A 15,627-nucleotide genomic window follows, 5' to 3' on the forward strand; every position below is an offset into this window, starting at 1 on the left:
ACCTTTCACTTGAATTAAGATGAGTTTGAGGAACTTCATTAGTCTCACCTTTTCGATTATGAGAGTTCTTTTCAATTGCTTTGAGTTCAGCCATAATATTATTCTTCCCTCAGGCATTCGCTTGAAATTCTTAGACAATGTGAATAACATTTGAATGTCTGGGTAAGAATTCAAGCAAATCAAAGCTACAAATAGCTTATTGTACATGAGAGAGAAATAAGTCTGAGTCTCTTGATGCATTTGTAAGATGGGCCATTCCGTGGTATGAAATTCGCTCAAAGGACACTCGTACAAGTTTGTTCCTCTCTGCATTATGAGAATAGTCGAAATACTTTGCTCTTTATTCATTTTATCTAAGAGTTTTACTAGCTGTCGATTATGATGTTGATTTGCTTCTGCTCGTGGATTAGTTAACGAAAAAAACTGCTTCTGACTGGCAACAAAAGTCAAAGTAAGGACCAAAATGAGGATGCAACCGAATCCGCTCATCTTTGGTGACTTTTTGCTTTCGTTCTTGATTTTCAACTAACCAAACTCTTCTAATGGATTTTCGCATTAACTATTATGGGTTTTGAAATCTTTTCTCCATCTCTATTTAATTGACTTAAAAGCATGAAAAATCTCACTGCACTTTAGATGGATTTAACGATTAAAAAAATGCACAAATGTAATGACTGAGCAAGGAAAAAGCTAATAATTATGATTGAGAGTTGACGCAGAAAGGAAATATGAGGAAATGAAGGTGTATAAAAGGAAGTAAGGTTCAAAGAGTGAATAGAATCACTTTGTGTTTCTTGTAATTCCATTTTATAAAAAGTTCTCATAAGGAAAAGCATGATTTTTTTTTAATTTATGTCAATATTAAATTAGAATAAATTTAGTTTTGTGCTGGTTATTTATTTAATTCTTTGTTAATTTTATTTGTTTGGACATGCTTGAATATTATAAGAAAATAAAAAGGTAAATAAGTAAATTCTACAACAAATTTATTACAGATTCACTTTTAAATTTATACCTTGATGAAACCAAATATAGATATATAGGAATACTTTTAAATACAAGTCAAATATAAACACTTGAAATGTAGAACAAACTCTGATTTTCATTTCTGGAAGACTCGAAAAATTTTTTTGAATATATAAAAACCTAACTAACAAATTGCTAACATAAGTGGAACGAATCATGTAAGTATTTGTACTCGTGATGTAAAAATTAGCTTCTTTTGCTGGAATCAGATAAATGGAATGGAATCATTAATGAATGATGCTTCTTAAACAATGAAACCTACACAGATGTGTTTCCGTTTAGCGAATTTCGTTAAATTTCCTGTTTGGGCCTGAAATAATACTCAGATGTAACTGAAAGGGAGTGTTTTGGCCCCTCCCAGTGAATATCTAGGTTCCACCTACATACATATATGCCAATTGGAGGAGAGTTGGTGAAATTGACACACGTTTGGCAAACAAATTGTCTGATGGTCGCTTTTGCACACAAATAAAACGACGACGTCGACAAATAAACAAAAACAAGGAGAAAGAAAGGAAACAAAAAAAAAAAGAACCATATCGGATGGTTGCGGATATATGCGGATTCATTCCCGATTGCACACTTGAGTCGATGTTGCGAAGTGGGATTGGACGCCCTTCCTTACCTTTGTTTTGTTGTTCCGCATGCCTGAAGTTTGCTTAGGAGTGGAAAGAGGGAGGAGGGTTGTGTTAAACGGTGCCCTTAGGACTAGGACGGCCGCGCACACGCAATAAATTCATGAAAATGAACTTTGAACTTGGCACAGTTTCTTTTCTTTTTTTGTTAAGTTATTGTTGCGCCAGCGCAAAAAGTTCATAAATTATGTCTAACGGGTCAATTGGTTAGTTGGTCGATTGGACCTGGTCACACCGGTCCCCGCAAAGAAGATGTGAAGAAGAAGAGGAGAAGAATATTAGAGTGAAAAATGCTGTCGCAGTTGATTTATTTATTTATGCACGGAGACAGCAAACAAATTCGCACGAATATTTTTATTGCCACTTAAATGCAGGTAAGTAAATTAAATATTTAGGAACCTTATGCCTTATATTCTTATTGATTTATGTGTGTGTGTTGCTGTTGTTGTTGTTGTGCCCGTAAGATTTCTGTTATTTGTAGGATAATTTATAACATTTTGTTTTTTTTTTTTGTTTTTTTTTTTGTAATTTATTGTTCAAGCAGCTTGTAATTAAAATTTAATACGCTACACACATTACATTTTCACTATATACACTTCGATTTCCGTTACAAATCTCAACACGATGAGGCGACCCAAAAAGGCGGAACGAACAAACGAACGAAACGGAAGAGACTCACATAGCAGCAGCTCTCTACATATGGGAAAACTCTGGCAACTCAACTCTCAACTCTCCGGCAGAGGCAGAAAAACACAGAGGCAACGGCAAAATTTTCACATGTGTTTCATGTGCAAAGAATAAAAACAAACTGAAACCGAAAACCGAAACTGAAAGCCGACACAAACGTTGTCTTGCCCTCTAAAATGTATTCTCTCCACCTATTAAGTAATGCCGACTGATGTCGACTGTCGTTTGTCGTCTTTGTAGTCCGCTGCCGAGATATTACTGTTAAATGTTACAGAGAGAGACAGAAAGAGAGAGAGTGAGAGTGGGAAAAAGGACCAAAAAGCTCACCACTTTAGCAAGAGAGAATGTCGTAAAAGTTTTCCTTTTTGGACCATGTTAACAAAAATCTAACGGTGTAATGTTAGACAAATTCTGTTAAGTTACTTTGTAGGCATATTTCTAACTTGAGTTGGTAATTTATAAGTTCTTGAATATGTATTTTTATTCTCTTATAAAGATCTAGACTAAGTTAAATAATGAAGCTTCTTCCATTTGCTAAGCCAAACTAATTTTTAATAGAATCAAGACCTTTGGGAATCTTTCAAAAGTTTCTTCTTTTAGTCCGTGAAATTAAATAAGAAAGGAATAAAAACACATTAGTAAGCCCAAGAAATCTTAAATAGATTTTGAATTTTCTCTTCTGATAAAAAGTTTTCTTTGTAGTGGTCGAAACTAAAAGAAGTTATTTGGAATGAAACAGTATTGGTCGTCGAAAATATCAATTCTTAGGGTAAAAAGTTTCCTCTTTTAGTGGTTGAAATAAAAATGAGTTTTCAATGCTTAGAATAAAACCTGCCTGAAGATCTCTTAATTGAGAATGGATCTCTTCCTACCTTCAGAAGCAAACTAAAGGAAAAATTCTTTCAAATTGCTTTCGATTTACTTTTAGGCGAATTTGCAAACAAGAACATCCAAAAAAGTAATTATAAAGGAATTTGGTTGAGCCAAAGTTCCAGGAAGTTTAGCTTAACCTTTCTGTCATAAATTGTCAAGAATTTTACTTTGACTCTGAGAAAATATTCACACAATGACTTATTAAAATCACAGTTTACTTAACATACTGCAAACAGCTCACATTAGCATACTAATTTCCTCATTCCCCCTAGTTTGGTTCGCATATAATTTAGAAAACCTCAAACAATTGTCAACGACATGTTTATGGCATGTGGTTAAGCGTTTATTTAGAACCGCTAGGCCAACTGTCAGTTAGTCAGTTAGTGCCTTAGTCACCCACTCATCCAGTCAGTCAGTCAGTCAGTAAGCAACCCTAGACTTATTAGCAGCATTAACGACAACCGCCAACACCGCAAATCATTAAATGTTTCCAGCACTCTCTCTCTCTTTCTATCTATCTAATTAAATTCTAAGCATAGCAACAAGTGATGATTCCTAACAATCACCCGCACATCGAAGCACACAGATTCTCATGCCTCACCCTCACTATCCACTCAACCACAATAATAAATGTCAAAAATGTCAGACAAAAAACAAACAGTGAAAACAAATGTAAACCAGTTTGTACTAACCACGAAGCGAATGGAATGGGGAAAGGCAACTGGCTCAACCAATAAATCAATTCCAAGGGCTAAAACTTCTAGATTTTGCCTCTGAATTTCATTACGAATGCCAAGCACAGGCCACTCCACTCCACTGGCAAGGATATGGGGACATCAGGACATTGAGGCAGAGACAGCCAGGACAGGACAGGACGGGACAGCAGCTGCCTCAAGTCAAGTTGGTTTATGTTGATAGGAGTCTGCCTTCTGTCGTCGTTTTGCCTTCTGTCTTTCCGTTTTGCCATTGCCTTTGCCTTGGAGTGTTAACATACTCATATTCACTTTGCATCTTAATCGTTATGGGAAGAGGTGAATGGGATGGAAGGAACTTAGTTTTGCCTTTCTCTAGTATGATATTGAACAATTTCGATAGCCAACTGTTTTTGATATCATCATCATTATCATCATCAACATCATAATCATCAGCATCATCGTGTCCTTCATCATTATTGGCATATTTTGTATATTTTCATGTTGTTGGCCAAGTTATTACAAAGTTATTTGGCCTCGTTTATTGGCCCAACAATTTTGGTTCGTTTTCTCGTATAAATGAATAATGTAAATATTTGTGAAACTTGTTAAGGACAAAGTTGATACGGGAAATGACGTAAAGATAAAAGGTAAAAATAATTGATAATTAATTTACACTATCAATTTGCAAAACACTGTACAATACTTTTACTTGAGTAAGCAACAAAACAATTTTCCTAATACATACATTACAAAGTTTGAAACTTTTTTCAACCAAAGTTCATGATGCCCACTTTTAAAATTAATAATTGAGTTGTTATATTTTCCAACAAGTTTAAGTCTTTATTTATCGATTTAGTCTTCTTAAACACTTTTTCTTATATATCGAATCATTTCAATAATTTTAGTTAACTTTCTTTGATTTCTAATATTACTTAGAACAAATATTACTTAGAACACAGTGGTGCCATCTGTTGTTCATTCTGACCATTTGTGGTTGTCAGAAAAGTCTACACGAAAAGCTCCTTTACTTTAACCAAATATTTGCACACTTAACAATTTCTCTCATTTATCCTGCCGCAAAACAAATGGCAATGCCTTTACAGTTCTCTCTCTGTCTCTCACTTGACGTCTTCCTGGTGTTTGCATACGTCCTTGCGCGCGCTCTCTCTTTGGAACGAATAATAAGGCAAAGACATAAACAGCACAAACACGTGGCTCGAACTAAAGAGAAACCAAAAGAACCAAGACACACAGAGAGAGAGAGAGAGAGTGTAAGAGCGGCCAAAAGGCAGAGAATAGAGTAAACTTCAGTCTAACATCTAATAAGAGGTGTACTCCTCTCCCCCCACTCCGAATCACTCCTCACCACATAAATTCGTTGGCCTCAAATGAACCTTAAGTTAATAATGATTTGGAGAATGATGAGTAAGCCAAATTTGTTAGATTGACCAAGATTTAAGCATGGAAATTCTTAATTTAATCGAGATTCAGACTTTGACTTGTTGCATTTGCATGCAATTTTATGATGCAATTTTCTGATAAGTGTCTGAAAGTATGCCACATAAATTACATTACATAGCTTACATTGCTTTTGTGTGTGTGTGTGTGTGTGAATAGTTTTTACCTTGAACTATGAATGGTCTATATGAATGGCTTTAACTTTTTGCTACTAGCCAGATGGAGATAGAAAACTTGTCTGAATTTAAATATTTTATTTTAGTTGACTTTTTGCGAGGACAAGTTAGTCTTTAGGGAAATCTAAGCCACAAATGTGATAAAATTTTCTGCAGAGAAAACACACACACAGCTACACAAATAGATTGCTCACACAAATAGACTCACTCATACACACAGAGAGACAATTAGTTGAGGCAGTGGCAGCAGCTGTCAGAGCATAAACAAAAGGTAACATTAGGCATAAATATATGTATGTATTTATGTGCCACATGGCCATATTAAGGCAGGTAAAACTCAGGTAAAAGCCAAATGGCTCATAAAGCACACATACTCGCAACGCACACACACCATATGTGTGTGCGTGTGTAATTTCGACCCAAAATTGTCCTCTTTTTTTTATTTTTTTTGTTGGCAGAGGATTTTATCGTTTATTAAATGCCTAAAGCAAGTTACTCACTTCCTTCCTTCTTGTCTTCCCCCGTTCTAACACACATCAAAAGTGTGTCTTAGTGCGTCTATGCAAATTTTATGAACCGCAAAGTCGGAAATGACATACGGAATTTTATTCCATCCGTTCCAAGTTAGATATATATATAAATCAAGCTTATTACTCATACGCACCGTTTAGAGCGGAAAATATCTATAAATGCTTCCAGTTAGCTTACCTGAAAAGAGACAAGACCAAAAAAATTTGTATAAGTAAAAGATAAAGTGCGTATGATGATGACTCTGCCTCTTCCTTTTCCGTGTTCAAAGGTGTTCAAGCAAATAGTTTAACTTACACACTCAAAGTCAAAAGCAGTCAAGGAGGAGGAGATAAAGGCGATTCAATCAGAGACAAAGGAGGTGGGGTAAAAGCCGTTTAAGACTCAGGCTGTTAATGTTTTCCAATAGAAGCTCTTGATATATGAGCTATGCAATGTGAAAGCATGTGAGTTTCCCACATGTGTATGTCTGTGTGGGTAAATCTAAGGATTTATATAGGTATTTCTGTGTTCGTTTAGGTCATACTTTTTTTTTTCCTTTTCCCAGCTCTTAAGTGTCTCTGGCTTAAGAGCCACTCAATAAAGAAGAAACTGTGACTGGTAAACCAATAAGAAACACATACGAGATGTTGAGTAAAATTAAAGTCATATGCTGACATTTAGATAGTTTCACATGTCTTTGAACTTGTTGTATTTTAAACAGCTTACACAATTTTGACAAAATTTGAGCAAAATTTATAGAGATTTATTTTGAATTTACTTGACTTACTTAACTTTAGAGTATACTTAAAAAAAACACTTAGACAAATGTGTAAAGTCCATGAAGAAAGTTCTCGTAAATAAACATTGTGTTATTTTTTAGCTACCTGGAATAAATATTCAATAGAACACACTCATGTAATGGCACTTAACTTTCAGCTTTTTGAATAAGAAATTCATCAGGCTTTAAAAATAGAGCGATAAGTTGTTCTCTTATAGTTAGAGTGTACATAAAATAATTCTAAATAAACTTAAATGGAAACGCAACTCCTATTTAAACTTCCCTTTGCCGAGGGAAATGCATTTCAATTCAATGTAAATGGAAACATGGTAACCTCATTTGGATTCATTTATTGTGGCTGCAATGCGCTAAAACTATTCATTTCCATTAAGTTGGCCATTTAAGTGCTGTGGCTGCTGTTACTGCCTGCTCAGTCAGACGTGTAATGGAGACACGAGACAACACAGCAACAGGATCTTAAGCATAATTAATGTTTATAACTGGCAGCTAATCAATAACTTTGCCAATTAGCCTTAGGGGCCTGAAGCGAATCAGAAAAGGTGTCGATGCAAGGTGCTAGTCAAAGAAAAGAAGAAAAAAAGGAGACGAACATAATTGAGTTATTTACGCTAATTGGCACACACACACACACACACACACACACTTCCTTTGTTGAAGGAAAAAGCTCCTGATGAGAAGACTGAGACTAACTAAAGAAAAAGAAGAAGGGAATGAGGCTTAGCTGCAGGCCAAGACCAAAACCACAAAAGTTTGCCATGAGCAAACGTGCTCGGCGCCAAAAAGTAGGCACGCTCAATGACTGACAAATTGGCACACTGACGAACCGTTGGCCTAGGCCTTACAACAAAGGGAAAGCCTACATTCCTCCCACCACATCCCCGTTCTCCTCCACCTTCATCCCCTCTTCATCCTTTTTCCATCCTGTTTCCTCATATTACATTCAAAAATGTTCGTGCAAAATGCAGCCAATGGTGTTTGCTGTTTTGGGGCTTCCGCTTTTCCTGTTGCTGTCTGCATGTGTGTGTGTGTGTGTGTGTGTGTAGGTGTATGTTTTGGGTGTGTGTATGTTAGCATGTTAAATGCAATTACAAATATTCAATTTGCAAACCTGCCAACAATTGTTGCATGCTGCACAAATTATTGATCACATTTATGATTATCCAAGTTGTATGTACATAGAGAAGAAGTCATTATTTCATATCAAATGTCATCAAATTGTTTCCTGGTCCAGGTAATAATTAATGGTAAATAATTAGTGCTTTCTTGACAGTTGTTGAGAGTAAATTGTTTAAGATAAAGGAAAAAATTAAGAGTCTCTTACTATGAGCTTTCTACTTGAATGTTTAACTAACTTGTAAAAAAGTTGGTTATCTTTTAATATAATGCACAAACAATGAACAAAAGCCAAAATGTTTCATATGATCCCTCTATTTTACTTCGCTTAAATCCAATCAACTTTTTTAATGCCACCGAATGACCCATTGGTTCTTAATTGATTGCGAAAATCATAGATTTTGATCTACTTAAGATCTTGACTTTTCTTTTTTAATCAAACTAAAATATTCTAGTAAGAAAGGTTTCACATAAAACCTAAAGAGAAATGCCTATTAAAAGAATCTAAAGAAATATTCCCATTATTAATAAAATAAGTTTTATTATAAGCTATAATAATAATAACTGTAATGCATTAAAATCAAAATACCAATTAAAAGATACAAAATGTTTAGTGTAGATATATTTTTTCTAACAGAAACCATTATTTTGATCAACTGAACATAGTTTTTGTTTTCAATTTCACCATTTTTATGACTTTGTACTTTGTCTAATTGCAAATTTGAACTAAATTAACACTTTTGTAAAACTCTGCAACATGAAAATCAATTATAACAATTTGTTATTGTAACGTTCTAGTAGTTCTCTAAATGATTTTCTCAAGCACTAAGATTAGCATCTTAGATTAACAGAATTTACACTTAACTTTTGTAAATTTCGCTGCTTTTAAAATCCATTTTTAGCCTTAAATTTATTGAAAAGCTGTAAAATCCAATTCCTAATACTGGGATAAAATTAGCTTAGTTCAATGGTATTTTCGTTTTTCCATCTGCTGAGCAAATTGTTTGCCATTTTCCGCTTGTTTAGAAATCGATTGCAAATTGAAATTTTATGCTGGTAGCCATAATCGTTTCATCTTTAAACTTAATTTTCACTCGTTAAAATTAAAACCAATTAGCTTTCAAAACAAACACCAGCAGGATCAAAAAGGATAATAATTAAATTTAAGTGCCTAAAAGTAGTGAAAATTTTTAAGGCCGCCAAGCTGAGCCGCCATTTTTGAGTGGAGTGTTAAACTTGAAATTCCCAGAAATATTTGGGGAACATTTTGAGAAAGTTGTGGTTCGAGTTGATTAGGGGTTAAGATAGGAGTAGTATCTTCGGCCTTACTCTTGAGTTTCAATTCAGCCAAGTGCCAATCAATGGGGGTTTGTCATGGCTATTCTTACCTTTCATCCAAACGCATGCTGCTTCGACTTATGTCACTCCACACGGACATGGAGCGTGGCCTTTGAAAAATAGACTTGGAGAATCTTCGCACTGCCGTTGTGGCTGGCAATTGCTGTGGCGGATAGCCATAGCTTCCAGCCAGATCGTTGAGGCCATCGTCATTGAAATTGACATTACGCTGTTGCCGATGGCTGGGCGATGATGCTGCCATTGAGGGCATCGAGTAGCTGCAGGTTTGATTATCGTCCGACATGCCCAAAGCTGTATAACTCACTTGAAGATTGTGGGTCATTTCCTTGAACGGCACCAACAAAAATTATTCCGAAATAATTTCGATTTTTTTTTTTTGCTTTTTGCTTCTCTATTTAACCGTCGCGTTTTGGGAAGCATTCACACAACTTGGTTGATTCATTTTTAATTTGCACTGCACTCACTTGTCTGGTTTGGTCAGCTGTTCAGTTGGTATTAATTGCTCAAGTCCGCAGACTCATTTATATATACATATATATATCATTTTATATATAATTTTCGCGAGATATCAGACACTTCATTAAGCACAATTGAATCGCCTTGCTCTCATCTTCTCACTTTCTGTTTGTCTATTGTCTTTCCTCTCTCGTTCTGGCTCTGAAGTGACAATGATAAATGAGATTTCTTTCTTCCCCCCCTCAACGCCTTCTTGACTTTATCTTCGACTTGAGCATGTTTAATTGTCTGCACCAAATAAGCAACAACAATAGCAATAACAACTAATACTACTTCTACTAGACAACAAATATTGTCCAGAGTTTAAAAGTTCAAATGGCAGAGTGATCAATCAATCAATCAAATCGAATCGAATCCTTGAGCAACTTTAGCATACCAAAAATTAGAAATGCTCGGGGTATAGCTAATTGGAACACTTTAAAATCCTGTTAAAATATTGTTTATTTCATTTTTATTTAAGGATACAAAACAAAATTGTATTTTGCTGAGTAGAAGAATGTTAAATGGAAATTTTTTGTTTGGCATAAAAATGTCATGAATTTCATATGAGGGACGAGTGTGCGTGTGTGTCTGTTTCAAAGGCGTGGCATGCGACGATTTTCCTCCCACCCCTCAGGATAATGAAAAACAATTTCCACAGCATCATCACAGCAGAGAAACAGAGAAACACGCCCACAAAAAGCGAGAGCCAAGTTGCAGTAGCAAAAAGAAGACACAGAAACGAAATTAAAATGTTTTACGCCTTGTTTACTCCCTCTCACCAAGCTTCCCTCTGCCATCTCTCTCTCTCTTGCTCTCACTCTCTTCATCTCTCTCTCTCTCTACTCCAGTCCACTTCAAAGTCCTCCTTCTTTTTCATATCCGCCTTTTATTGCTGCAATTCGGCATTATTTTTGAGCCAATTTTGGGGGCAATATAAACGAAATTTTTATTACACTTTGAGAGGGATACAAAAAAAAAAAGGAGTACTAGTGTCTTAAAAGCCCTGCATAAACTGGTTTAAATTAGTAGTATTTCCCACCTCTAATAGTTTTACTAAGTATATAGTTGTCGCCTTTGTCTTGGGGACTAAACTCGAGTCAAGCACGCAAACTGCTTGGTCACACGGATTATCGGTTTGGCTATAACCAAGACATTAAATGGGCTGTGCCAAGGTCATGATTAGAAAGATTTTATGGCCAAAGCGCCAAACAAAGGGCTGATGAGGGGATGTGGAAGGGGGTGGTGGGGGGCCACCACTCATCTCAATAATTTCCTGGCAACAACTTTAACCTTATCAATTAATGGAACTTGTCAACCCTGTGAACTTCGCTCTATGAACTTCCGTTTTTGTGAGGCCAGCTCAAATGCCAGGAAATTTCCTTCCCTTTCGAACAGAAAAACTAAGCACAGAACAGCTGTTCGTTGGCCCAAAACGGAAATGTCTTTCAAAATGTTATATACATTTGTTTACTCAAGCAACATATGGAAAATCCTTGGTATGTGGGAGAATGGTAGGCTTGGAGCTTGGGGAATTGGGAATTTGTTGCTGGCTGCCATAAATAAAAACAAAAGCTTAGAGAAGTAGACAGAAAATGTTAATGTGTCGACAACAATTTATGTGCCTGACATATGCCTAAGTATTCATGACAACTCTTACGGGATATGCTGATATTCTTATATGCATGTGACCAGAAAGAGGGGCAACCCTAAAAGTTTTCCTCATCAATCACATATTGGAAAAAAAATCATGAGGTTCTTTACTCTAACTTCCTTACTTTCAATCCATTTCCATTACATTGATCCATTATCAATGAAGGTAACACATAAAGGCCTTATTGGGTATATATGTATATGTTTTGATCTTTCTTTTTTTTTTCTTTCGTATTGTACCACTTTATGCTTTCTTCTCGAACGCTTCGTATTCTATTCAGGTTAATATATATGACCAATTGTTACTCTGGAAAGCTATAAGAAGGGTCAGACATCTTCAGACATCTTCTATACTAATAAAGATTCAAAGCAATCCTTGACAATCATTGAATATGATATAGTCGTATGTTTCGAATAGAATGGTTACAAAAGCTGAAACATAAGTCAAAAAGTTTCAATTCAGATAATTCTAATTCTAAAAAATCCGATTACTTTTTAAATTTGAGACTTCTTCACAAAAATAAGGCAACTTTAAAAGCCACCCTCGCATAACATGGTACATAAGAGGCTAAGTTAAGCCTTGGCCATCAACAAAAACCTCGTTGAAATCCCGTTTTCAACCTTTTTTTTTTCAGTTTACTGGGCAAATGAAATAAATTTAAAAATTTTAACCTTCAGTCAGGCAATGAGACGCATGCGAGGGGATTTGGGGTCATTGTAAGTAAGGAAATAAGTAAGTAGAACTTGTCAGCAGTCTGTATAACCCTCATCATAGAGTTAGTTGACCTTTCTTTAGGCTTAAAACAAATGCTCAACTAAGTCGTATGCCCTGAAAAGTGTATCTAAATAGATAATAATTCTCTATGATTTATTAGGAGTTTTTAAAAGAAGAATTTTTATGAATAACATTTTTACTTATTTAATTTTGCGCTAATAATTTTACTTTTCAGCTTGGTATATAGGTTTTCATTGAAACCTTTAAAGCCTAACAAAGTTATAAATCAATTTTGATGTAAGTAATTATTTAATTATTCGATTATATATCTTTATAGCTACATAATCCTTAGCAAGGCCAAAGCATTCAAATCATTAAAGTGAAATCATCATCTTATGGAAATTGTTTTATTTTTTTCATCCTTTTTTTGCCTAATTTTTCTTGGCTGGTTGCCATAAACAAAATTTCCCTTTGCCAAGTTGTTGTATTTGTTATCGTTGTAAATTGATTTGTGGTTTCAGTTTAGCAAGACTCAACTCGAGTTAACTTTTCGTTTTTTCTTTCTTTCTTTTCATTTTGTGGCTTATTGAATGTTTTATTCTTTGAGGCTAAAATATGATTGTTCACACCTGGTAAAAGATAAGGACTAAAAGAATATCAAAGTCAAACATAAAATGACCAAACTTTTTCCCCTAAGTCTTAAAGTGAAAAAGTTGAAAATTTGAAATTTTCTTCTTTTATTTTTTTTTGGCTAAAGCTTAAGGATAATTCAATTTGGTTGTCTTCTTTCTTCTCCTCCGCCAAAGAAATTATTAAAGTTGATTAAAATTTGTTACGAAATTCACGCCATTTTACGGCCGACAAGAGTTATGCGGCCAAAAGAGGGCAAAACTTTTTGGCCAAAAACAATTTGAAAGAAAATCGACAGAAAATTTGGTATCATGGGTCTGGGGCGAAAATAAATGATAATGGAAGGCCAACATAGACAAAGAGAGAGAGAGAGAGAGCGATATAGAGAAAGAAAAGCAAAATAATGGCGCAAATATCTGGACAAGTGAGCAACAAATCAAATAGAAAGGGATATATATAGGGTTAGTTGCTTGTCTATTTTGGTCAGTGTTGAACATTTGTCTAAGGCAAAGAAAAACATATTTTAGCCCAAGCAAATGTTGGTTCACACAAATGGTCAATCACTTATCACACAGAGACCAAAACAAATTGCCAGTGAAATGCTACAAACATCCCATTCATCCCAATCATACAAAACTTTTTTCAAGTTCAACAGAGAACAGAGAAAACATATATAAATAGCCCTTATTTTATATATAGTTATGATCAACATGAAATTAAATTTATTCGTTTTCTAGTCTCTTTGTTGTATTTAAGGCTAAGGCTTTTCTAAGCATACCCAAATCTACTTCTCCTTTTGTTGTAAAGTAAACGAAAATTTAATAAAATTTGTTACTTTACTGACTCGGCAATTTATATACATATATATTGACCATATGTGTTTATAGGTTTATATTTGTTTCTTTCTTCTTTTTTTTGCTGGCAATTCGCTTTAACAAGCGAAAAACCCAAAATCCTAACAAAACAGAAAATGGTCAATTAAATCACAAAATTTATGAAATCTTTTGCCCTATAAAAATACCAAAAAAAATATAAAAAAACAAATTATTTTTGTTATTAAAGTATTATTATAAAAGGGAAAGCCGGGGGAGAAATCAAAAAGAATGAAACCACAAAGAGGCTCATAAAATAACAAAAACAAGTAAAAAAGAAAAAAATGAAGAAAGAACAACAAAATCAAAGCAAAACATAAAAGACAAACATACAGAGACACACACACACAGACTAAGTTGTGCCCACACACTCTTAAACACACACTGGGCGTATACTTAACTTTATGATATGTTATACGATTTGATGTGGCTTTTTTAATAAAGAATCATAACTATATATACCATAGGATATATACCATATATGACTTTTTCTCTGTCTGTGTTTTTGTGGTTGTGACTGTCTGTGTGTGTGTCTAAAATAAAATAAAATGTTTGTGACAGAATCAAAGTATTATTCATGTAATATCTCCCCGCCCACTTTACTCTTTACGCTTCCCTTTCCGCTTAGTGACTGACTCGCATAAGCTGGCCTTAAAAGAAATAAAGCCAAAAGTGAAAGCTGAACAAAACAAAAAAAAATATACAAAAGTTTTCCTCTTTTTCACTGCCAAAAGGAAAAACCAAAAAAACCAAACAAAAAAAAAATAGATAGACAGGCTGAGCTAATCCCTGGCTAACGCCCCAAAAAACAACTGGGAACAGAGAACGAAATGGCAGGCAAAAGGTCGAGTTAATCTATGGATCTACCCAACTTGGCCACACGGCAAATTTGTTTGCCCAGACCACAAGCGAAAGGAGAGGGGTCGATGCAAAGGGGTACATAGGAATGGCATAACTTGCCAAAAGGATAAATGTTGCTTATACTACAAAAAGACATTTACATATATAATAAAATTATCGTCTTACGTCTCTCATGCTGTGGCGCAAGAAACTTTTCAATCAAAAAATATACACAGACATTCAAGAAGAAAATTCTTAACAAACGTTTCAAATCAGTGAGAATGCCAAATAGAAAAATCTATTTCTTCTTTGACCATTTAGCTTGACTAATGATAATGATAATGATGATATCATCTGATTTTAACATATATAAGAACTTAAAGCTGGCAATTAGATTGATGACTTTGACTTTTGTCTGCGGTCGAGAAAAATAAATGGCAAGAACCTTTTTCTCTAATTAATCGTTTAATAAAAACAACTGACTTCATTAAATCATATATACTAGAAACTAATAGTTTAACAAGTTGAAAATTATTGAGAATTATAATTAATTGTTTAATACAAAACTAAATCTACTAAATCACATTTCTTTAAAACTAACAAAATTATGCAGATAAGAAAGTTTATACTCAATTTGTAAGCAGAATTAGCAATGTCTTTCTCATAATTAACAAGATTATCTGCTGTAAGAAACCCAAAACTGTTAAAATTATTCCTATGGGAAAGCCTTTATTGCTTGGGCAACCATATAACTTATATTGCCTTTTCATTTTGTGAACCTATGGGGTAAACGCCTTAACTAAAAACCATTTAAATAAATAATAAAAGGCAGATGAAAGGAAATCCTCTATTGCTCATCCCTCCTCCCATGAAATGTCTTGGCCAACTTAGATAGCAATCAGCCGAAAGACCATTCTAGTCTAGCACTTTCATAAATTCAAGAGTCAGAAATTAAAACAAAAAAGGTTTTTTAAAGTTTATTTAAGTGCATAAATTTAAGTAAATTGAAAGTGACTGCTACAAAACTGACAGTTAACGCAAACTGTTGTTGCTTTTGTTGGTGTTGTGGTGTGTGTGTGTGTGGGAAAGTA

General features: G+C 34.5%; 1 protein-coding gene across 5 annotated transcripts in view; it reads right to left on the reverse strand.

Annotated features, from left to right (window-relative positions):
• LOC6645994 (potassium channel subfamily T member 2) overlaps positions 1-9,669 on the reverse strand; it is a 72,788-nt gene extending 63,119 nt beyond the window's left edge. For 4 of the 5 annotated variants that reach the window (XM_023177969.2, XM_023177968.2, XM_023177967.2 and 1 more), the window contains exon 1: positions 9,361-9,668. In XM_023177969.2, coding sequence (XP_023033737.1) covers positions 9,361-9,653 — 293 coding nt within the window. In that variant the 5' untranslated portion in view covers positions 9,654-9,668. Of the gene's footprint in view, positions 1-9,360 lie in introns of all 5 variants that reach the window. The other variant, XM_047010319.1, reaches the window with a different exon arrangement.
• Between the last annotated feature and the right edge of the window lie 5,958 nt (positions 9,670-15,627).

The sequence above is a fragment of the Drosophila willistoni genome (genome assembly GCF_018902025.1).
Source record: "Drosophila willistoni isolate 14030-0811.24 chromosome 2L unlocalized genomic scaffold, UCI_dwil_1.1 Seg72.1, whole genome shotgun sequence".
In the NCBI taxonomy this organism is placed as follows: domain Eukaryota; kingdom Metazoa; phylum Arthropoda; class Insecta; order Diptera; family Drosophilidae; genus Drosophila; species Drosophila willistoni.